Below are 25,525 nucleotides of genomic sequence, written 5' to 3' on the forward strand. Positions count from 1 at the left end.
CCAAACACACCACAGAACCGACATCTCCGTTATTTGCAAGAGGAAGCGACGCAGGTACAGAGGACAAAGAGCCGGATGCCTGGTCAGGACCTGGAGAAGGCGACTGGGAAAGCTGCCGTTACCGTCAATACTACTCACCAATGTGCAATCATTGGACAATAAACTAGAAGAGGTACAATCATTGGACAATAAACTAGAAGAGGTACAATCATTGGACAATAAACTAGAAGAGGTACAATCATTGGACAATAAACTAGAAGAGGTACAATCACGAATATCCTACCAACGGGACATCAAAAACTGTAATATCCTATGTTTCACGGAATCGTGGCTGAATGACGACATGGATATTTAGCTAGCGGGATATACGCTGCACCGGCAAGATAGAACAGCACACTCCGGTAAGACGAGGGGGGAGGGGGGGTCTGTGCATATTTGTAAACAACAGCTGGTGCACAAAATCTAAGGAAGTCTCTAGTTTGCTCGCCTGAAGTAGAGTATTGCAGAACACACTACTTGCCTAGAGAGTTAACAGATATACTTTTCGTGGCTGTTTATTTACCACCACAGACAGATGCTGGCACTAAGACCGCACTCAGTCAGCTGTATAAGGAAATAAGTCACCCAGAGGCGGCGCTCCTAGTGGCCGGAGACTAATGCAGGGAAACTTAAATCAGTTCTACCAAATTTCTATCAACATGTTAAATGTGCAACCAGAGAGGAAAAAAATGTAGATCACCTGTACTCCACACACAGAGACACGTACAAAGCTCTCCTTCGCCCTCCATTTGGTAAATCCGACCACAAGTCTATCCTCCTGATTCCTGCTTACAAGCAAAAATGAAAGCAGGGAGGACCAGTGACTCGGTCTATAAAAAAAGTGGTCTGATGAAGCAGATGCTAAACTACAGGACTGTTTTGCTTTCACAGACTGGAACATGTTCCGGGATTCTTCCGATAGCATTGAGGAGTACACCACATCAGTCACTGGCTTTATCAATCAATAAGTGCATCGAGGACGTCGTCCCCACAGTGACTGTACGTACATACCCCAACCAGAAGCCATGGATTACAGGCAACATTGGCACTGAGCTAAAGGGTAGAGCTGCCGCTTTCAAGGTGCGGGACCCTAACCCGGAAGCTTACAAGAAATCCTGCGACGAACCATCAAACATGCAAAGCTTCAATACAGGGCTAAGATTGAATCATACTACACCGACGCTCGTCTTATATGGCAGGGCATGCAAACTATTACAGACACAAAGGGAAGCACAGCTGCGAGCTGCCCAGAGACACGAGCCTACCAGACGAGCTAAATCACTTCTATGCTCGCTACGAGGCAAGCAACACTGAGGCATGCATGAGAGCATCAGCTGTTCCGGACGACTGTGTGATCACGCTCTCCGTAGCCGATGTGAGTAAGACCTTTAAACAGGTCAACATACACAAGGCTGCAGGGCCAGACGGATTGCCAGGACGTGTGCTCCGGGCATGTGCTGACCAACTGGCAGTTGTCTTCACTGACATTTTCAACATGTCCCTGATTGAGTCCGTAATACCAACATGTTTCAAGCAGACCACCATAGTCCCTGTGCCCAAGAACACAAATGACTACCGGCCTAAAGGACTACTGACAGTTTTTACTACCACTATTCATTCACTACCACTATAATACCACTACCACTATACTATCCCTATACTTCCACTATAGTGCCACTACTGCTATTCATTCACTACCACTATAATACCACTACCACTATACTATCCCTATACTTCCACTATAGTGCCACTACTGCTATTCATTCACTACCACTATAATACCACTACCACTATACTATCCCTATACTTCCACTATAATGCCACTACTGCTATTCATTCACTACCACTATAATACCACTACCACTATACTATCCCTATACTTCCACTATAGTGCCACTACTGCTATTCATTCACTACCACTATAATACCACTACCACTATACTATCCCTATACTTCCACTATAGTGCCACTACTGCTATTCATTCACTACCACTATAATACCACTACCACTATACTATCCCTATACTTCCACTATAGTGCCACTACTGCTATTCATTCACTACCACTATAATACCACTACCACTATACTATCCCTATACTGCCACTATAGTGCCACTACTGCTATTCATTCACTACCACTATAATACCACTACCACTATACTATCCCTATACTTCCACTATAGTGCCACTACTGCTATTCATTCACTACCACTATAATACCACTACCACTATACTATCCCTATACTTCCACTATAGTGCCACTACTGCTATTCATTCACTACCACTATAATACCACTACCACTATACTATCCCTATACTTCCACTATAGTGCCACTACTGCTATTCATTCACTACCACTATAATACCACTACCACTATACTATCCCTATACTTCCACTATAGTGCCACTACTGCTATTCATTCACTACCACTATAATACCACTACCACTATACTATCCCTATACTTCCACTATAGTGCCACTACTGCTATTCATTCACTACCACTATAATACCACTACCACTATGCTATCCCTATACTTCCACTATAGTGCCACTACTGCTATTCATTCACTACCACTATAATACCACTACCACTATACTATCCCTATACTTCCACTATAATGCCACTACTGCTATTCATTCACTACCACTATAGTACCACTTCTGCTATTCATTCACTACCACTATAGTACCACTTCTGCTATTAATTTACTTCCACTATAGTGCCACTACCGCTATTCATTTACTACCACTATACTATCACTATACTACCACTTGGTCTTTACAACACAAGTGAGACCTGAACCAGAGTCTGACCCAGCCAGCCACAGAGGAGAACACCCTAGTGGTAGCAAGGGAGAGTAGACTTAATAATAATAACCTACTTAATAATACAAATAATTCATTTGATTTGTTAAATTGCATTTATCACCAGGAGAACTCTGGGCCCTACTAATTATCTATTAATAATTATAATACATGGGTTGTATATAGCGTATTTCAAGGACCCAAAAATGATTTTACTCACCCTATTACTCAGGGCCCAGCGTTGTTCTTGGTCAGGTCATATGGTCAACCAGGGAAGACTCCTGGCACTAGGTTGACTATGAATACAGCTGCAACCCAAATGGATCCCAGTTCTCTAGAAAATACACTGCTTTTGACCAGGGACCGTATCCACATAGCAGCGTCTCAGAGTAGAACATTGATCTAAATGCTGAGAAGAGAGACATTTTATTCCTACTCTTATGGCTAAACATAAAAACTATGCATGAAGCCTCTTTACTCATAAGAGTCCCACCTGGTCGACAGATATTTAGGAGACTTCATGTCCTAAACCGTTAAGAGTTACCAGCAGTCTTGTTGATAGAATAAAGACAGTCAGTGGTCCCCACAACAATGGTCAGGCAATTGCTTTGGAGCTGTTGAAATAATGGTTTTGATATTTGGGGCGGCAGGTGGCCTAATGGTTAGAGCGTTGGGCCAGTAACTGAAAAGGTGCATTATCGAATCTCCGAGCTGACAAGGTAAAAAATAATATTAAAAAAATAAAAAGTAATTCTGCCCCTGGACAAGGCAGTTAAACGCACTGTTCCCCGGAAGGCCAGCATTGTAAATAAGAATGTGTTCTTAACTAACTTGCCTAGTTAAGTAAAAGGTTCAATTTAAAACATTTAAAAAATATTTCCGTACGATGAATCCAGAGATAATCTAGACCTACGTGCAACAACATACATTATAACGATCAAACTGTCGTGAACACCAAATTCTGAGTTGATTTCACTGCTGGCTCAGAGCTAGTCTGGGCAGTGTCTTAACATCATCCTAAAACCTACTCTGAGCTGAGAGTTTTTTTAGTCTTAAAACAGGTTGTAACAGGATTCCTAGGATCTTTTCTGAGATGCTTTGTGGATACGGGCCCAGAGCTCTATGGGCCCTGGTCAAAAGGAAGTGCACTACACAGAAAATAGGGTGCCAATTGGGATGCATCCCCTTTTTTGGGCATTAGGCCTACACTAGTGCGTGGCAGTGGTAGTGTTTGCTTGTGGTCTCCCACCAGGTAATGTATTGTAGTGGTCCAAACATCAACCTCAGCAGTCTGGAGGGAGGTAGGTAGGTAGGGTTTCTCTCAGAGCTCCACCACTGAGACTGAGTGTTTCATTAAGGGTTATTTACCCACTGTGAGAAGGGCCGCATACCTCCTCTCCCACACGCTCGGGGACATGAAGCTAGAAAGACACATTAATGACTGCATTATTCCCCTCCTGCCAAAAGCTGGGAGAGTGGATTATATGGGGTGGGTGGATGTGGTGTAGGGTGTGTCGTGTCTTTGACTATGCCGGATTAAGTGATATGACATACTATTCTATAAAATAATTTATCCGTAATTAATATTACCTGATTGAGTTAATCATGTAAATGTAATTAACTAGAGAGTCGGGCTCCACTAAATAATATTTATAGAGCAGTTATCTTCCGAATAAACTCTTAAAGACCTAGTAATATTTTACATCAATAGCAGTCCATATTAATCATCACCTTAATTCAGTCTCATCTGAAAGTTGTAAATTCTTGGTTATCTGCACGAACCCTGGCTAACAAGTTGAACCCGCAATACAAAATTGGGTTTAATTATTTATTTACTAAATACCTAACTAATCACACAGAATTACACATAATTAAATCACAACTTGATTACCTACCGCCCAGTTTCTAAACTATATTGCCTTGCAAAAATATTACAATCACTGGCAAATTCTCAGCTAAGAACTTTCATAACTTCAAATTCTATTCTTAATGTGTACCAGTCTGGTTTTAAACCTGGACAGTTTCAGCAGCTGCGCTTGTCTTAAATTATATATTAAATTGCTTAGATAATAGGAATCACTACGCTGCCATATTTATAGACCTGTCCAAGGCCTTCGATACTATCAACCATCGCCTACTCATTCAAAAAGGTTGTCTGAAATGGGTTCGACCAGGCGTCTTTTGCAAGTGGTTTGGGAACTACAGTTGACGTCGGAAGTTTACATAAACTTAGGTTGGAGTCATTAAAACTTGTTTTTCAACCACTCCACAAATGTCTTATTAACAAACTATAGTTTTGGCAAGTCGGTTAGGACATCTACTTTGTGCATGACAAGTCATTTTTCCAACCATTGTTTACAGACAGATTATTTCACTGTATCACAATTCCAGTGGGTCAGAAGTTTACATACACTAAAGTGACTGACTAAACAGCTTGGAGAATTCCAGAAAATGATGTCATGGCTTTAGAAGCTTCTGATAGGCTAATTGACATAATTTGAATCAATTGGAGGTGTACCTGTGGATGTAGTTCAAGGCCTACCTTCAAACTCAGTGACTCTTTGCTTGACATCATGGGAAAATCAACAGAAATCAGCCAAGACCCCAGAAAAAAATTGTAGACCTCCACAAGCCCTGTTCATCCTTGGGAGCAATTTCCAAATGCCTGAAGGTACCACGTTCATCTGTACAAACAATAGTACGCAAGTATAAACACAATGGGACCATGCAGCCATCATGCCGCGCAGGAAGGAGACGCATTCTGTCTCCTAGAGATGAACGTACTTTGGTGCGAAAAGTGCAAATCAATCCCAGAACAGCAAAGGTACTTGTGAAGATGCTGGAGGAAACAGGTACAAAATAATCTATATCCACAGTAAAACAAGTCCTATATTGACATAACCTGAAAGGCCACTCAGCAAGGAAGAAGCCACTGCTCGAAAACCGCCATAAAAAAGCCAGACTACGGTTTGGAACTGCACATGGGGACAAATATCGTACCAAATATGTTTTTGGAGAAATGTCCTCTGGTCTGATGAAACAAAAATAGAACTGTTTGGCCATAATAACCATTGTTATGTTTGGAGGAAAAAGGGGGGGCTTCCAAGCCGAAGAACACCATCCCAACCGTGAAGTCAGCATCATGTTTTGGAGGTGCTTTTCTGCAGGAGGGACAGGTGCACTTCACAAAATAGATGGCATCATGAGGTAGGAAAATTGTGTGGATATATTGAAGCAACATCTCAGGTCATCATTCAGGAAGTTAAAGCTTGGTCGCAAATGGGTCTTTCAAATGGACAATGACCCCAAGCATACTTCCAAAGTTGTGGCAAAATGGCTTAAGGACAACAAAGTCAAGGTATTGGAGTGGCCATCACAAAACTCCCTGACCTCAATCCTATAGAAAATGTGTGGGCAGAACTTTAAAAGCGTGTGCAAGCTTTTTACGGCCTACAAACCTGACTCAGTTACACCAGGTCTGTCAGGAGGAATGGGCCAAAATTCATCCAACTTATTGTTGGAAGCTTGTGGAAGGCTACCCGAAACATTTGACCCAAGTTAAACCTTTATAAGGCAATGCGACCAAATACTAACAGTGTATGTAAACTTCTGACCCACTGGGAATGTGATGAAAGAAATAAAAGCTGAAATAAATCATTCTCTCTACTATTATTCTGACATTTCACATTCTTAAGACAAAGTGGTGATCCTAACTGACCACAGGGAATTTTTACTAGGATTAAATGTCAGGAATTGTGAAAAACAGAGTTTAAATGTATTTGGCTTAGGTGTATGTAAACTTCCCACTTCAACTGTATCTGTCAGATAGGACACTACGTGCTTTCTGATAGTGTGAAGTCCAGTTACTTTGAAATTGCTAACTAAAGGTGTCCTGCCGGGGGTCGATTTTGGGACCTGTCCTCTTCACTATTTATATAAATAATATTGGTCTATCTGCAAAAACCTGTAACATTCATTTGTGTGCAGATGACACTGTTATGTAACGGCTGACCAGGCTGTTGGAGCTGCAGTCTGATTGTCACCTAGCAGAAAGTCCTTGCTGACTTAGAATGGTACTTCATGCAGTAAAAACTAAATTATGTTTTCTAATTCTCATAGAAATACTTCAGATGCAGTCTACCGTAGCGGCCTTCACTTTATCACAGGTGACACCATTCATGGGAGTGTAGCAGCCACTAATCTGAAACCATTGGATAACGTCAGTCTACTGTAGCATCCTTCACTTTATCACAGGTGACACCATTCATGGGAGTGTAGCAGCCACTAATCTGAAACCATTGGATAACGTCAGTCTACTGTAGCATCCTTCACTTTATCACAGGTGACACCATTCATGGGAGTGTAGCAGCCACTAATCTGAAACCATTGGATGTCGTCAGTCTACCGTAGCACCCTTCACTTTATCACAGGTGACAGTTTTAATATGCATCACTGCATCCTGTATCAAAAGGTTGGCAGCTCCTCCTTAAAGTCCTGTACATCACTTCATTACTGTCTTTCTGTTGACAAAGCTCTACTATACAAGCTTCCGACTTACCTAACTTCGTTGTTAACGTATAAAACCGTGATTCCAAACCCGTTCACAGGATTGGTTAACTCTTGAGATTCCTCTGCCGAACTAGGCAAATCCACTTTTAGTTTTCATGATCAACATTATTGGAATCACTTACAACTTTCATGACATTTGGATTCCCTGGTGCCACTAGTCATTTTAAAACCCTGATGATAGAGTTCACCGAGGTGTGCAATTATTTTGATTGACTAATAATTTGTTTATGTTGCCTGTGATGTTTGTGATGTTCTAACGTAATGTACTGGTTATTCTATATTTTATTTGATGTCAGAGCACCACTACAAATCAGACCGTGGTCTCAATGGGGCTCCCATGATTAAATACAAGTGAATAATGATAATGAGCAGCACAAGGAGCAGAGAGCAGAGTAATGGAGGGCTGCTCACCGACCACTCTATTAGCCCTGGATCAATCCACTCACACACACTGTAAATCACACACACCTCAGCTGGCGTGAGTGTGTGTCCGTGTGTCTGGTAGGGGGCCAGCTAGAGGGGCTAACTTCCCAGAGACCCAACCAACCGCTCCCCTCTGGGGCCACCTGCGCAGAGACCTCCATGGCCCCCCATCCCCCTGACGGACCACCAGGACCAGGGTGTGGACCCCCCCACATTAGGACCAGGGTGTGGACCCCCCCCCCACCCATTAGGACCAGGGTGTGGACCCCCCACCCATTAGGATCAGGGTGTGGACCCCGATTAGGACCAGGGTGTGGACCCCGATTAGGACCAGGGTGTCTCCTGGAGAGGAGAGAGGGCTAAACCATCCACACAGGTGGTCCACAGCGGTGGTCTGTCTGTCTGTCTTTTGGTTCTAGGGTGTATTGGTTTTGTTAAAGTCACCTGATGCTGTGACAAAGACAACACCCTCCCTCCTCGAGCCAGTGACTGGCAAGCAGGTACAGGAAGAAAACTTTAAATCAGTGAACACAAATGAACAAAGTGACTCAATTAGTTGTGGCTTTTAACAAACTCACTGACAGGCCTGTCAAAGGTAGTAAGGTGAGACTGAAAACATCCCAGCAGCATCAGTAAGAGGCAGACATGACTTAACGGCCCAATTCTAGTCAGGCCAGTTAGTTAGAGACCCCTCACTATGTCCAGATAGTTAGAGACCCCTCACTATGTCCAGATAGTTAGAGACCCCTCACTATGGCCAGATAGTTAGAGACCCCTCACTATGTCCAGTTAGTTAGAGACCCCTCACTATGTCCAGTTAGTTAGAGACCCCTCACTATGTCCAGATAGTTAGAGACCCCTCACTATGTCCAGTTAGTTAGAGACCCCTCACTATGTCCAGATAGTTAGAGACCCCTCACTATGTCCAGATAGTTAGAGACCCTCACTATGTCCAGTTAGTTAGAGACCCCTCACTATGTCCAGACTCCAGACTGCATGGGCCAGCCAACCACAGGACGGACGGTGATCACAATCATCACACAACACGCCTTCCTGAGGCAAGACAGGAAGTGACGCCCCCTGTACCCCTTAATTACCCCCCATTTATTTCCACCAACCAGCCAGTCAGTCACCTATCCCAGCAGCCCCTTCCCCCTCAGCCCAGTGCACTGTTGGACAGCGTGGAGTGGCAAGGTTCATGGTGACATGTTTATGGTGGGTCTGAGCAGTGGGGGACACTGGCCAGAGTCCTGGTACCACTTCCACAGAGGAAATTAAACCACAGAGTCAAACTGCACTTCACTGGTTGGTAGCCTGTAATCTGCTGCTACTGCAGAGACTTAAATAACACGGCTGATTGTACAATCACTGAACCTCAGATGTGAAACTTGACTGAAAACACATAGGCAATGCACTCACACAGGCACACACTCACATGTACATACAGGCATTGACACACACACACACACACTCAACCCAAAACCAGATCCCCTAGTGAATGTGTAATATCAACACAGCCTGCAGGCTATCTACTACAACATAAAGACAGTTGTGTTATAGAGTCAGAGTTAGTTATCTACTACAACTCCACTACAGTATAAAGACAGTTCTGTTATAGAGTCAGAGTTAGTTATCTACTACAACTCCACTGCAGTATAAAGACTGTTATAGAGTCAGAGTTAGTTATCTACTACAGCTCCACTACAGTATAAAGACAGTTCTGTTATAGAGTCAGACGACTACAGCTCCACTACAGTATAAAGACTGTTATAGAGTCAGAGTTAGTTATCTACTACAACTCCACTGCAGTATAAAGACAGTTCTGTTATAGAGTCAGACTACTACAGCTCCACTACAGTATAAAGACAGTTATAGAGTCAGAGTTAGTTATCTACTACAACTCCACTACAGTATAAAGACAGTTATAGAGTCAGAGTTAGTCACCTCCTGACTGAGAACAGCAATGAGGGCCAGAGCAGTGACTGACTGGACTGGTGTCAGCCATTGTGTGTGTTACTGGTAGGGGTGACTAACTGACTGACTAAACTGTCTGCAGCACAAGTGTCAGCCGGGGGAGGGGCAGTAAATGTAATTAGGTCCACCAGGTGCAGAGATCGGGGCGCCAGTTACTGCTTCCCAAATGTATTATTTCCGCTCAGCAGATTTTGGGGGGTGCATTCCCCGAGCCCCTAAATGAGCCCCCTGTGCAGAGAGCAGCTACAAACACACCCATTGTTAGAGCAGACAGGGAGGCAGACAAACAGAGGCAGGCAGGCAGACAGACAGACAAACAGGGAGGCAGACAGACAGGGAGGCAGACAAACAGGGAGGCAGACAGACAGGGAGGCAGACAGACAGACAGGGAGGCAGACAGACAGACAGGGAGGCAGACAGACAGACAGGGAGGCAGACAGACAGACAGGGAGGCAGACAGACAGACAGGGAGGCAGACAGACAGACAGGGAGGCAGGGAGGCAAACAGACAGGGAGGCAAACAGACAGGGAGGCAAACAGACAGGGAGGCAAACAGACAGGGAGGCAAACAGACAGGGAGGCAAACAGACAGGGAGGCAAACAGACAGGGAGGCAAACAGACAGGGAGGCAAACAGACAGGGAGGCAAACAGACAGGGAGGCAAACAGACAGGGAGGCAAACAGACAGGGAGGCAAACAGACAGGGAGGCAAACAGACAGGGAGGCAAACAGACAGGGAGGCAAACAGACAGGGAGACAAACAGACAGGGAGACAAACAGACAGAGAGACAAACAGACAGGGAGACAAACAGACAGGGAGACAAACAGACAGGGAGACAAACAGACAGGGAGACAAACAGACAGGGAGACAAACAGACAGGGAGACAAACAGACAGGGAGACAAACAGACAGGGAGACAAACAGACAGGGAGACAAACAGACAGGGAGACAAACAGACAGGGAGACAAACAGACAGGGAGACAAACAGACAGGGAGACAAACAGACAGGGAGACAAACAGACAGGGAGACAAACAGACAGGGAGACAAACAGACAGGGAGACAAACAGACAGAGAGACAGACAGACAGGGAGACAAACAGACAGGGAGACAAACAGACAGGGAGACAAACAGACAGGGAGACAAACAGACAGGGAGACAAACAGACAGAGAGACAGACAGGGAGGCAGACAGACAGGCAGACACAGACCGACAGGGAGGCAGGCAGGCAGACAAAAGGCAGACAGATTGTCTGGGGCTCACCATCCCTGCCAGCCTGAGACACAGCCAGGGCTACATAACCGAGGATAAGGCTCTCTCTCTCTCTCTGGTCCTACACTGACCTGTCTCCCATAGAACACACAGAGAGATCTGAGCTGGGACAAACTAAACCCACCATTGGTCAGTTTAACCACTACTAGACCACTACAGGACCATTGGGGAGCTTACCATAACATGTTGGTTGGGCTGAAATTGGCCTTAAAGCTCCTGTTATTCCCCAGTCAGTTTTAGAGAGCCAGTCCAGGGGTATGTCCCAAATGGCACCCTATTCCCTATATAGTGCAGTACTTTTGACCAGGGCCCTAGTAGTGCACTATATAGGGAATAGGGTGCCATTCAGTATTTAGTTCAGGATCCATTAGCACCTGTTGTGATAAACCCTGCTGAGGGTTGGAAGGGGTTAATGGACTTAGTGGACCGACCAATATTCACATTAGCGGCTTAAGTCTGTTTTCATATCAGAGTGGAAATATAGAGTTTGTAATTAGGGGAAACGGAGGCAGAACCACTAAACAGAGTCCCGTGAAGCCACACCACCTTGCAACATATTCACTGTAAATGGTGTTGAAGTTGTAATAGACCTCAGCATTTATGGGCGGTGGTAGCCTCGAGGTTAGAGAGATGGGCCAGTAAGGGTTGACGGTTTGAATCCCAGGGCTGATGGGAGAATATCTGGTTATGTCAGGCTGTGTCCTCAAAACACTTGAAAAGTACTGCAATTAGGACAATGGTACATTTCTTTACACACACCATGAGCAGGAAACAACAGTAACTTTCTTTACACTCTATGAGCAGGAACCAACAGTAACTTTCTTTACACGCTCTATAAGCAGGAAACAACAGTAACTTTCTTTACACGCTCTATAAGCAGGAAACAACAGTAACTTTCTTTACACGCTCTATGAGCAGGAAACAACAGTAACTTTCTTTACACTCTATGAGCAGGAAACAACAGTAACTTTCTTTACACGCTCTATGAGCAGGAAACAACAGTAACTTTCTTTACACGCTCTATGAGCAGGAAACAACAGTAACTTTCTTTACACGCTCTATGAGCAGGAAACAACAGTAACTTTCTTTACACGCTCTATGAGCAGGAAACAACAGTAACTTTCTTTACACGCTCTATGAGCAGGAAACAACAGTAACTTTCTTTACACACTATGAGCAGGAAACAACAGTAACTTTCTTTACACGCTCTATGAGCAGGAAACAACAGTAACTTTCTTTAGACGCTCTATGAGCAGGAAACAACAGTAACTTTCTTTAGACGCTCTGAGCAGGAAACAACAGTAACTTTCTTTAGACGCTCTGAGCAGGAAACAACAGTAACTTTCTTTACACACTATGAGCAGGAAATAACAGTAACTTTCTTTACACGCTCTATGAGCAGGAACACATTCAGTAGATATATCCAGTCACATGATGCTTGTGAAAAGCATCACCTCTTTAGGGGCACCAGGGGATGCTGATCTAGGATTGTGTCCTCCATGTCCATGTACTCTTATTCATTGTGATCCAAAATGCTAAACTGATCCTGGATCAGCTCTCCCACCGAGATGCTTGATCCATACAGCTCTTTCAAATGGGTGGCAGGAAGCCTAGCGGTTAGAGTGTTGGACCAGTAACTGAAATGTCGCTAGTTCGAATTCCAGAGCCAACCAAGTGTAAAAATCTGTCGATGTGCCCTTGAGCGAGGCACTGAACCCTAAATTGCTCCAGTTGATAATGGCCGACCCTAGCTGCGGGGTGTCTCAGGGGGAGTTGGGATATGCCAAAAACACATTTCCAAATCACACATTTGTATAATACACACTTGAAATAGGACAAATAAGCACCCACTGTTTTAGCACAGGGGCCTCTCATCAACGACCCACCGCTGCCCCCTACTGCTCACAACCCCAAACAGGAGGCTCCCAGCTGGAACATGGAAGGAAAATATGTGGACAAGAATGCCTTGTGAGCTTGTTTTCCAGGTCCCTTCCCTAATTATACAGCAGAATGTGTTTGAGAGCAGCAGGCCACCAGATGAGGAGGAAGAAACGCCAAATCAAGCACCCTCGTTGTAATCCGCTTGGCAGGATGCGGCAGATTTCGCACTCCTGTGAGGCGAAGGCGGGCACAGGGCAGCAGACCTAAGAGAGGGATCAGTGTGTGTGTGTGTGTTGAGAGGCAGGGGAGCTGTGGAGTTTTTCCACTCTGGGCAGTACTAATTGGCTCGTTATTCCCCAATAAGTTGTTGGAAGTGTTGGGAGCCCCCCTCCTTGGGCTAACACCTTGGACACATGCACAGCACACAATCAGAGGGCTAAAGGAGGGATATAGGATATTAAAGACCGGGCTGGGCCGGACTGAGCTCGGCATGACTGGGCTGGGCCTGGCACTTGTGGTTATGTCTGAGGGCTGGGGGTTGGGCCTGGGGGCTAGGGTTATGGCTGGGGCTGGGCTAGGACTGAGGGTTGGGCTGGGGGTTGGGCTGGGCTAGGACTGAGGGTTGGGCTGGGCTGGGGGTTATGGCTGGGCTGGGCTAGGACTGAGGGTTGGGCTGGGGGTTATGGCTGGGCTAGGACTGAGGGTTGGGCTGGGCTGGGGGTTATGGTTGGGCTGGGCTAGGACTGAGGGTTGGGCTGGGCTGGGGGTTATGGCTGGGCTGGGTCTGGGCGGCTGGGGCTAGAGGTTGACATGGGAGTGAAAATGCATTCCTGTGCCGTCTTGTCCTGTCAAATGTTTTCCCGTACAGTCCCGATCCCGCAACAGTTCTATAACCCCCACAACTTTTCTGTCCTGATAAAAATCCCTCCCTTCCTGTCCTGTCCTCATTTTAACGAGTAGAAATACCTTCCTCTGTTAGCTGCTCCACTCTGTCCCCTCCCTGCACTCTGCTATGTGTGAGTTTCCATAGCAACAGACTCATTTTGGGCTGCTCATTAGAAGAGAGAGCAGTTAGTTCACTGTTAGCTAGCTACTTTTCGTTGCCTGCCTAGCAGATAAAGGCCAATTCTATATGTTTTAATTAGTGATTGAAGACTGAAGAAATCGTGTTACTGTTCAAAAATGATGTGGCCTCCTAAAACTGCTTATAACACAAAAATAACTCAGTTTAAAAATAAATTCCTGTACTTCCTGTGGACTGACCATCTTGTCCCAAATTTGACTCTAGAATTTCAATCCCGTTCCTGCAGGAATTCTGTTCCTGTGTCAACCTCTAGCTGGGGCTGGGCCAGGTCTTTCTATTGGGCTGGGCCAGAGCCTTTGTTTGGGCTGGGCCAGGTCATTCTATTGGGCTGGGCCAGAGCCTTTGTTTGGGCTGGGCCAGGTCATTCTATTGGGCTGGGCCAGAGCCTTTGTTTGGGCTGGGCCAGGTCATTCTATTGGGCTGGGCCAGAGCCTTTGTTTGGGCTGGGCCAGGTTGGCTTCCATACTTTAGCAGTATGGATCCCTAGGATGGTGGATTGATTGGGTCAGAACCTGCAGATATAATGTAGGCCAACGTGTAAAACTGGAGCATATGTAGTGGATGTTTCTAAACTCTTTTCAAGAGAGGCTAGTTTGACTGTGTAGTGCTCAGTATCTACAATCTAGAATGTCCTTCAGCTTCCTGGTGGTATGGAATTCCTCAGGTCTTGTAGTCTAGGAATGACCCTCATATTCCAGCTGTCACTGTGTATTGTGGCAACTGGAAGTGTTGCAGGCAGATTCCCCAACTGTCTCACTGTGTGTATCTTGAACCATAACTAGGCAAGTCAGTTAAGAACAAATTCTTATTTACAATGACGGCCTACCCCGGCCAAACCCTAACCCGGGCCAATTGTGCACTGCCTTATGAGACTCCCAATCACGGCTGGTTGTGATACAGCCTGGAACTGAACTAGGGTCTGTAGTGACGGCTCTAACACTGTGATGCAGTGCCTTAGACCTCTGCACCATTTGGGAGCCCATTGTGGCAACCTGAAGTGTTGCAGCCCGTGTCCCAGCTGTCTCACCTCTCAGACGGTGGACACATCTCCCTCTGTTGGTCAGATTAACTCAATGTAAATATCTGCTCCCTCTCTGCACCAACACAGTCAAACTAAACTAATATAGGCTTCTGAATAAATACAACTAAACATTTTGAATGTTTAACAATCAAACTAGGACCCCTATGAATACTGGGGAAATGCATGGGATTTAAAATGTCATCTGAAATAGATAGTTTAGGCCTAGACTGTGTCATTACTAATACAATGAGTTATTGTACAAAATTCAACATTCTAAACAGCATCATGGAGGCTACAGCCATATCACGGCTAAACAGTGGTATGTTAGGCTACCACAGCAGGAACACTGACGGGAAGGCCCCATGTAGCCTATCCCTATAGCCTCCCAGGCCTAGCAGAGAGAACAGGGGGGTCGGCCCTATAGCCTCCCAGGCCTAGCAGAGAGAACAGGGGGGTCGGCCCTATAGCCTCCCAGGCCTAGCAGAGAGAACAGGGGGGTCGGCCCTATAGCCTCCCAGGCCTAGCAGAGAGAACAGGGGGGTCGGCCCTATAGCCTCCCAGGCCTAGCAGAGAGAACAGGGGGGCCCTATAGCCTCCCAGGCCTAGCAGAGAGAACAGGGGGGTCGGCCCTATAGCCTCCCAGGCCTAGCAGAGAGAACAGGGGGGGGGGATCAGCCCTATAGCCTCCCAGGCCTAGCAGAGAGAACAGGGGGGGGATCAGCCCTATAGCCTCCCAGGCCTAGCAGAGAGAACAGGGGGGGGGGGGATCAGCCCTATAGCCTCCCAGGCCTAGCAGAGAGAACAGGGTGATCAGCCCTATAGCCTCCCAGGCCTAGCAGAGAGAACAGGGGGATCAGCCCTATAGCCTCCCAGGCCTAGCAGAGAGAACAGGGGGGGGGATCAGCCCTATAGCCTCCCAGGCCTAGCAGAGAGAACAGGGTGATCAGCCCTATAGCCTCCCAGGCCTAGCAGAGAGAACAGGGGGATCAGCCCTATAGCCTCCCAGGCCTAGCAGAGAGAACAGGGGGGATTGGCCCTATAGCCTCCCAGGCCTAGCAGAGAGAACAGGGGGGGGATCAGCCCTATAGCCTCCCAGGCCTAGCAGAGAGAACAGGGGGGGGGGATCAGCCCTATAGCCTCCCAGGCCTAGCAGAGAGAACAGGGGGGGGGGGGGAATCAGCCCTATAGCCTCCCAGGCCTAGCAGAGAGAACAGGGTGATCAGCCCTATAGCCTCCCAGGCCTAGCAGAGAGAACAGGGGGATCAGCCCTATAGCCTCCCAGGCCTAGCAGAGAGAACAGGGGGGATTGGCCCTATAGCCTCCCAGACCTATCAGAGAGAACAGGGGGATCGGCCCTATAGCCTCCCAGGCCTAGCAGAGAGAACAGGGGGGGTCGGCCCTATAGCCTCCCAGGCCTAGCAGAGAGAACAGGGGGGTCAGCCCTATAGCCTCCCAGGCCTAGCAGAGAGAACAGGGGGGGGGGGGGATCAGCCCTATAGCCTCCCAGGCCTAGCAGAGAGAACAGGGTGATCAGCCCTATAGCCTCCCAGGCCTAGCAGAGAGAACAGGGGGATCAGCCCTATAGCCTCCCAGGCCTAGCAGAGAGAACAGGGGGGATTGGCCCTATAGCCTCCCAGACCTATCAGAGAGAACAGGGGGATCAGCCCTATAGCCTCCCAGGCCTAGCAGAGAGAACAGGGGGATTTCTCATTACCCATCCACTCTCCATGCAGCCAGTCCATTATCTACATTCCAAAGGCACTCTATTCCCTTTATAGAGCACTACTTTGACCATGGCCCATTGGATACCCATAGGGCTCCAGTCAAAAGTAGTGCTCTATGCCTCGTCACCATACAGCTCCTCTCCAATCCCCACGGATCCTGAGAAAACCCCACCACGCAAAATGAACACACACCAGTAAAACTAAAGCACGTGCCCCCTCAATTTGATCCATTTTTAAATACACACATACAAATAACAGGCCTACAAGATATGGGCTAGTCTACACAGCATTACGATATGGGCTAGTCTACACAGCATTACGATACGGGCTAGTCTGCACAGCATTACGATATGGCCTAGTCTACACAGCATTAATGCAAATATATTGAATTTGGATTTCAGCGTTCCCTCAACAGTTTTTGGTAATGCCATTTTTATAAAGGAAGTGATAAAGGATGTGGTGGAACAAACTAGACAGAAACCTAGTCATTAAACTGATGTCCTCTAAAAGTAGCAAATGGTGCAATGATTACAACCCTGCCAGGACTTCTCCCTGCATTCCACCCAGTGACATGTTTAATTTTACGTAGCGTGGCAGCCATGAACCTACAGTGCATTCTGAAAGTATTCAGACCCCTTCCCTTTTTCCACATTCTGTTACTTTACAGCCTTATTCTAAAATGTTTTCCTCATCGATCTACACACAATACCACATAATGAAAAAGCAAAAACAGGTTTAGAAATGTTTGCAAATGTATTCAAAATAAAAAACTGAAAAAACATATTTATGTAAGTATTCAGACCCTCTGCTATGAGAATTTAAATTGAGATCAGGTGCTTCCTGTTTCCATTGATCATGCTTGAGATTTTTCTACAACTTGATTGGACTCCACATGTGGTAAATTAAATTGATTGGACATGGATTGGAAAAGCACACACCTGTCAATATAAAAGGTCCTGCAGTTGACAGTGCATGTCAGAGTAAAAAACCAGCCATGAGGTTGAAGAAATTGTCCATAGATCTCCGAGACAGGATTGTGTCGAGGCACAGATCTGGGGGAGGGACCTAAACCTATCTGCAGCATTGAATGTCCAAAACCTATCTGCAGCATTGAAGGTCCCCAACAATACAGTGGCCTCCATCATTCTTAAATGGAAGAAGTTTGGAACCACCAAGACTCTTCCTAGAGCTGGCCACCCGGACAAACTGAGCAATCGGGGGAGAAGGGCCTTGGTCAGGGAGGTGACAAAGAATCCAATCGTGACTCTGACAGAGCTCCAGAGTTCCTCTGTGGAGATGGGAGGACCTTTCAAAAGGACAACCATCTCTGCAGCACTCCACCGATCAGGCCTTTATGGTAGAATGGCCAGACGGAAGCCACTCCTCAGTAAAAGGCACATGACAACTCGCTTGGAGTTTGCCAAAAGGCACCTAAAAGACTCTGACCATGAGAAACAAGATTGAACTCTTTGGCCTGAATGCCAAGCGTCACATCTGAAGGAAACTTGGCACCATCCCTACAGTGAAGCGTGGTGGCAGCATCATGCTGTGGGGATATTTTTCAGAGGCAGGGACTGGGAGACTTGTCAGGATTGAGGGAAAGATGTTATTTGTATTTTATTTAACTAGGCAAGTCAGTTAAGAACAAATTCTTATTGACAATGACGGTCTACCCCTGCCAAACTCTAACGACGCTGGGCCAATTGTGCACTGCCCTGTGGGACTCCCAATCACGGCCGGATGTGATGCAGCCTGGATTCGACCCAGGGACTATGCCTCTTGCACTGAGAATGCAGTGCCTTTGACCGCTGCACCACTTGGGAGCCCAAAGACGAACAGAGAAAAGTACAGAGATCCTTGATGAAAACCTGCTTGAGAGCACTCAGGACCTCAGACTGGGGTGAAGGTTCACCTTCCAATAGGACAATGACCCTAAGCACACATCCAAGACAACGCAGGAGTGGCTTCGGGACAAGTCTCTGAATGTCCTTGAGTGGCCCAGACAGAGCCTGGACTTGAACCTGATCAAACATCTCGGGAGATGGCTGTGCAGCGACGCCCCCCATCCAACCTGACACAGCTTGAGAGGATCTGGAGAGAAGAATGGGAGAAACTCCACAAATGCAGGTGTGTCAAGCTTATAGTGTCATACCCAAGAAGACTCGAGGTTGTAATCGCTACCAAAGGTGATTCAACAAAGTACTGCGTAAAGGGTCCGAAGACTTATGTAAATGTGATGTTTCTGTTTTTTTGTTTTTAATACTTTTGTAAAAATTGATTAGATTGATGAGGGGAAAAAACAACTTAATAATTTTTAGAATAAGGCTTTAACGTAACAAAATGTGGAATAATTCAAGGGCCCTGAATACTTTCCGAATGCACTGCATCTCATGGTTTTGGACTGGTCAAGGGGCTCTGTCTGGGGTTCTCTGTGTGTCAAGGGGCTCTGTCTGGGGTTCTCTGTGTGTCAAGGGGCCCTGTCTGGGGTTCTCTGTGTGTCAAGGGGCCCTGTCTGGGGTTCTCTGTGTGTCAAGGGGCTCTGTCTGGGGTTCTCTGTGTGTCAAGGGGCCCTGTCTGGGGTTCTCTGTGTGTCAAGGGGCTCTGTCTGGGGTTCTCTGTGTGTCAAGGGGCTCTGTCTGGGGTTCTCTGTGTGTCAAGGGGCTCTGTCTGGGGTTCTCTGTGTGTCAAGGGGCTCTGTCTGGGGTTCTCTGTGTGTCAAGGGGCCCTGTCTGGGGTTCTCTGTGTGTCAAGGGGCTCTGTCTGGGGTTCTCTGTGTGTCAAGGGGCTCTGTCTGGGGTTCTCTGTGTGTCAAGGGGCCCTGTCTGGGGTTCTCTGTGTGTCAAGGGGCTCTGTCTGGGGTTCTCTGTGTGTCAAGGGGCCCTGTCTGGGGTTCTCTGTGTGTCAAGGGGCCCTGTCTGGGGTTCTCTGTGTGTCAAGGGGCCCTGTCTGGGGTTCTCTGTGTGTCAAGGGGCCCTGTCTGGGGTTCTCTGTGTGTCAAGGGGCTCTGTCTGGGGTTCTCTGTGTGTCAAGGGGCTCTGTCTGGGGTTCTCTGTGTGTCAAGGGGCCCTGTCTGGGGTTCTCTGTGTGTCAAGGGGCCCTGTCTGGGGTTCTCTGTGTGTCAAGGGGCCCTGTCTGGGGTTCTCTGTGTGTCAAGGGGCTCTGTCTGGGGTTCTCTGTGTGTCAAGGGGCTCTGTCTGGGGTTCTCTGTGTGCCAAGGGGCTCTGTCTGGGGTTCTCTGTGTGTCAAGGGGCCCTGTCTGGGGTTCTCTGTGTGTCAAGGGGCTCTGTCTGGGGTTCTCTGTGTGTCAAGGGGCTCTGTCTGGGGTTCTCTGTGTGTCAAGGGGCTCTGTCTGGGGTTCTCTGTGTGTCAAGGGGCTCTGTCTGGGGTTCTCTGTGTGTCAAGGGGCTCTGTCTGGGGTTCTCTGTGTGTCAAGGGGCTCTGTCTGGGGTTCTCTGTGTGTCAAGGGGCTCTGTCTGGGGTTCTCTGTGTGTCAAGGGGCTCTGTCTGGGGTTCTCTGTGTGTCAAGGGGCCCTGTCTGGGGTTCTCTGTGTGTCAAGGGGCCCTGTCTGGGGTTCTCTGTGTGTCAAGGGGCTCTGTCTGGGGTTCTCTGTGTGTCAAGGGGCTCTGTCTGGGGTTCTCTGTGTGTCAAGGGGCTCTGTCTGGGGTTCTCTGTGTGTCAAGGGGCTCTGTCTGGGGTTCTCTGTGTGTCAAGGGGCTCTGTCTGGGGTTCTCTGTGTGTCAAGGGGCTCTGTCTGGGGTTCTCTGTGTGTCAAGGGGCCCTGTCTGGGGTTCTCTGTGTGTCAAGGGGCTCTGTCTGGGGTTCTCTGTGTGTCAAGGGGCTCTGTCTGGGGTTCTCTGTGTGTCAAGGGGCTCTGTCTGGGGTTCTCTGTGTGTCAAGGGGCTCTGTCTGGGGTGCTCTGTGTGTCAAGGGGCTCTGTCTGGGGTTCTCTGTGTGTCAAGGGGCTCTGTCTGGGGTTCTCTGTGTGTCAAGGGGCCCTGTCTGGGGTTCTCTGTGTGTCAAGGGGCTCTGTCTGGGGTTCTCTGTGTGTCAAGGGGCACTGTCTGGGGTTCTCTGTGTGTCAAGGGGCCCTGTCTGGGGTTCTCTGTGTGTCAAGGGGCTCTGTCTGGGGTTCTCTGTGTGTCAAGGGGCCCTGTCTGGGGTTCTCTGTGTGTCAAGGGGCTCTGTCTGGGGTTCTCTGTGTGTCAAGGGGCCCTGTCTGGGGTTCTCTGTGTGTCAAGGGGCCCTGTCTGGGGTTCTCTGTGTGTCAAGGGGCTCTGTCTGGGGTTCTCTGTGTGTCAAGGGGCTCTGTCTGGGGTTCTCTGTGTGTCAAGGGGCTCTGTCTGGGGTTCTCTGTGTGTCAAGGGGCTCTGTCTGGGGTTCTCTGTGTGTCAAGGGGCTCTGTCTGGGGTTCTCTGTGTGTCAAGGGGCTCTGTCTGGGGTTCTCTGTGTGTCAAGGGGCTCTGTCTGGGGTTCTCTGTGTGTCAAGGGGCTCTGTCTGGGGTTCTCTGTGTGTCAAGGGGCCCTGTCTGGGGTTCTCTGTGTGTCAAGGGGCCCTGTCTGGGGTTCTCTGTGTGTCAAGGGGCTCTGTCTGGGGTTCTCTGTGTGTCAAGGGGCTCTGTCTGGGGTTCTCTGTGTGTCAAGGGGCTCTGTCTGGGGTTCTCTGTGTGTCAAGGGGCTCTGTCTGGGGTTCTCTGTGTGTCAAGGGGCTCTGTCTGGGGTTCTCTGTGTGTCAAGGGGCTCTGTCTGGGGTTCTCTGTGTGTCAAGGGGCCCTGTCTGGGGTTCTCTGTGTGTCAAGGGGCTCTGTCTGGGGTTCTCTGTGTGTCAAGGGGCTCTGTCTGGGGTTCTCTGTGTGTCAAGGGGCTCTGTCTGGGGTTCTCTGTGTGTCAAGGGGCTCTGTCTTCTCTGTGTGTCAAGGGGCTCTGTCTGGGGTTCTCTGTGTGTCAAGGGGCTCTGTCTGGGGTTCTCTGTGTGTCAAGGGGGTTCTCTGTCTGGGGTTCTCTGTGTGTCAAGGGGCTCTGTCTGGGGTTCTCTGTGTGTCAAGGGGCTCTGTCTGGGGTTCTCTGTGTGTCAAGGGGCCCTGTCTGGGGTTCTCTGTGTGTCAAGGGGCTCTGTCTGGGGTTCTCTGTGTGTCAAGGGGCCCTGTCTGGGGTTCTCTGTGTGTCAAGGGGCTCTGTCTGGGGTTCTCTGTGTGTCAAGGGGCCCTGTCTGGGGTTCTCTGTGTGTCAAGGGGCCCTGTCTGGGGTTCTCTGTGTGTCAAGGGGCCCTGTCTGGGGTTCTCTGTGTGTCAAGGGGCCCTGTCTGGGGTTCTCTGTGTGTCAAGGGGCCCTGTCTGGGGTTCTCTGTGTGTCAAGGGGCTCTGTCTGGGGTTCTCTGTGTGTCAAGGGGCTCTGTCTGGGGTTCTCTGTGTGTCAAGGGGCTCTGTCTGGGGTTCTCTGTGTGTCAAGGGGCTCTGTCTGGGGTTCTCTGTGTGTCAAGGGGCTCTGTCTGGGGTTCTCTGTGTGTCAAGGGGCTCTGTCTGGGGTTCTCTGTGTGTCAAGGGGCTCTGTCTGGGGTTCTCTGTGTGTCAAGGGGCTCTGTCTGGGGTTCTCTGTGTGTCAAGGGGCTCTGTCTGGGGTTCTCTGTGTGTCAAGGGGCTCTGTCTGGGGTTCTCTGTGTGTCAAGGGGCTCTGTCTGGGGTTCTCTGTGTGTCAAGGGGCTCTGTCTGGGGTTCTCTGTGTGTCAAGGGGCTCTGTCTGGGGTTCTCTGTGTGTCAAGGGGCTCTGTCTGGGGTTCTCTGTGTGTCAAGGGGCTCTGTCTGGGGTTCTCTGTGTGTCAAGGGGCTCTGTCTGGGGTTCTCTGTGTGTCAAGGGGCTCTGTCTGGGGTTCTCTGTGTGTCAAGGGGCTCTGTCTGGGGTTCTCTGTGTGTCAAGGGGCTCTGTCTGGGGTTCTCTGTGTGTCAAGGGGCTCTGTCTGGGGTTCTCTGTGTGTCAAGGGGCTCTGTCTGGGGTTCTCTGTGTGTCAAGGGGCTCTGTCTGGGGTTCTCTGTGTGTCAAGGGGCTCTGTCTGGGGTTCTCTGTGTGTCAAGGGGCTCTGTCTGGGGTTCTCTGTGTGTCAAGGGGCTCTCAAGGGGCTCTGTCTGGGGTTCTCTGTGTGTCAAGGGGCTCTGTCTGGGGTTCTCTGTGTGTCAAGGGGCTCTGTCTGGGGTTCTCTGTGTGTCAAGGGGCTCTGTCTGGGGTTCTCTGTGTGTCAAGGGGCTCTGTCTGGGGTTCTCTGTGTGTCAAGGGGCTCTGTCTGGGGTTCTCTGTGTGTCAAGGGGCTCTGTCTGGGGTTCTCTGTGTGTCAAGGGGCTCTGTCTGGGGTTCTCTGTGTGTCAAGGGGCCCTGTCTGGGGTTCTCTGTGTGTCGAGGGGCTCTGTCTGGGGTTCTCTGTGTGTCGAGGGGCTCTGTCTGGGGTTCTCTGTGTGTCGAGGGGCTCTGTCTGGGGTTCTCTGTGTGTCAAGGGGCTCTGTCTGGGGTTCTCTGTGTGTCAAGGGGCTCTGTCTGGGGTTCTCTGTGTGTCAAGGGGCTCTGTCTGGGGTTCTCTGTGTGTCAAGGGGCTCTGTCTGGGGTTCTCTGTGTGTCAAGGGGCTCTGTCTGGGGTTCTCTGTGTGTCAAGGGGCTCTGTCTGGGGTTCTCTGTGTGTCAAGGTGCTCTGTCTGGGGTTCAGCCAAGGGATACGATTGATTTTGGAACAGATTGTTTATCATTCTGGACTGGGGTGATGTCATGGAGCTAAAAAGGCAACAAGACAGACTGCCTTTATCTTGAGCCAGAATCCTGTCAGGCCTGACTGAATGCAGTGGTTGGTTGGAGTCTTTAGGAATGGTTGCCAGCTGATCAGAGACAGGCATCATGTTCACAATGATAGAAGCTTAATCAATATGGGAGGATCTTCTGTTACTGTGACCCTTGAGGGACAACATCATGTGTGAGTGAGAAGAGGTGGGGGCTTGGTGTGACCCACATCCAGGTTCATCAATATTCAGTAACTCTGTGCAGCACAAGACTCACGCCCACGCGTCTCCCAGGGTGACTAACATTCACCTTCACTGTTCTGTACTCCTCTACTGTCTGCTGCACAATTGCATACTCTAGCAGTTTGTGTGAGAGCGAGAGACTCACACATTCTGAATGCAATTATAATGCATGAGTATAACATTGTAACTAAACTTAAATTGCACTGTGATCTGAGCCCCATGGCCATTGTAATCTCATAGTAACAAGGAAGGCACCGTTAGAAGTGTAAAAACAGTAATTGTCAACAAACGAACTAGTTACCAAGGAGCTTGATCTTCAATTAGGTTTATTTAAAGCTACTCAAGTTGTCAACAGTGGTTCGTTCTCAGTGGTGTAAAGTACTCAAGTAAAAATACTTTAAAGTGCTACTTAAGTAGATTTTGGGGGTATCTGTACTTTACTATTTATATTTGTGACAACTTTTACTTCCTTACATTCCTAAAGAAAATTGAATTTTTACTCCATACATTTTCCCTGACACCCAAAAGTACTTGAAACCTTTTGAATGCTTAGCAGGCCAGAAAAATTGACGCACTTATCAAAATAACATATTTGGTCATCCCTACTGCCTTTGATCTGGCGGACTCCCCAAACACACATTATTCGTTAGTAAATTACGTCTGAGTGTTGGAGTGTGCCCCTTGCTAGCCGTAAATAAATAAAAAACAAGAAAATGGTGCCGTCTGGTTTGCTTAATATAAGGATTTTTAAATTATTTATTTTTACTCTTGATACTTAAGTATACATAAAACCAAATGCTTTTACTCAAGTAGTATTTTACTGGATCACTCACTTTTACTTGAGTCAATTTCTACTAATGCATCTTTACTTTTACTTAAGTATAACAAATCAGTATTTTTTTCACCACTGTTCGTTCTATCATTGCGCTGCTAGTTGCAGTATCTAGCAAGCGTTTGCAACGTAGCTTGCCTAGGCCTGGTGCTGCAAACAGACAGGGCTGCAAATGCCATGTTAGAGTGAGCAATAGCTCAACACGGTTCCGTGCGTAAACGTTGAATGCATTGACCAACTGGCGCTCCCGAAGTGCGAGGTGGTTCCCAATCGTGACAGTAAGTAAACAAAATCTAAAGAAGAACGTCCCATCAATACCACACCTAACAACAGCGCTGTCAGACGCAGGAAGTAGCTATAGTTAGCTAACTGGTTCGAGCTAGCCCTAGCCAGGGCAATTGCAGAAGTGGAATGAGCACAGATTGACTGTTTCTGTTTGGTTCGTTCAATGCTTACCGATGTGGTTATCCTCAATGTGCACGATGAGTTCGGCCAACGATTCGAAGTGGAGTCCGCAACCACCGAACCTACAAATGTTAGAGAAGAAGGAGACAGCGGCGATGCCTGTCATGGTCTAAGCTACCTGTACATTGAATATGTGTGCCAGTGAGGGGAGTCAGCAACAGACGCCAGCAGGCAGCGGCGCTAGCAGCTGGAGCATAAGCATGGGGTGGGAGAGTTGAGCGAGAAAGGGCAGAGGGGCTATGTTCACGTGCTAGTCGGAACTAGGAAACTCGGAAATTTCGATCTTCTCATTTGTTGAACGCGGCACGTGAATAACTACAACCAGTTAGCAAGTCGAACATTTCCGAGTTTCCTAGTTTCGACTAGCACTTGATTGCGGCTAGTGGGCGACAGGTAGTATTTAGAGCGCTACTGGACTAGTAATCAAAAGGTTGCTAGAT

The 25,525-nt window shown here is 48.1% G+C and overlaps 1 protein-coding gene across 2 annotated transcripts in view; it reads right to left on the reverse strand.

Annotated features, from left to right (window-relative positions):
* The window catches only part of LOC139387148 (juxtaposed with another zinc finger protein 1-like), a 70,029-nt gene extending 44,715 nt beyond the window's left edge, over positions 1-25,314 (reverse strand). The window contains exon 1 of one of the 2 annotated variants that reach the window (XR_011629134.1): positions 25,077-25,314. Coding sequence is in view for 1 of the 2 variants with exons in the window: in XM_071133189.1 (XP_070989290.1) it covers positions 25,077-25,191 (115 nt within the window). In the remaining variant the exon portion in view is untranslated. The remainder of the gene's footprint in view (positions 1-25,076) is intronic. The other variant, XM_071133189.1, reaches the window with a different exon arrangement.
* Between the last annotated feature and the right edge of the window lie 211 nt (positions 25,315-25,525).

This window comes from Oncorhynchus clarkii, chromosome 3 (assembly GCF_045791955.1).
Source record: "Oncorhynchus clarkii lewisi isolate Uvic-CL-2024 chromosome 3, UVic_Ocla_1.0, whole genome shotgun sequence".
NCBI classification, from domain to species: domain Eukaryota; kingdom Metazoa; phylum Chordata; class Actinopteri; order Salmoniformes; family Salmonidae; genus Oncorhynchus; species Oncorhynchus clarkii.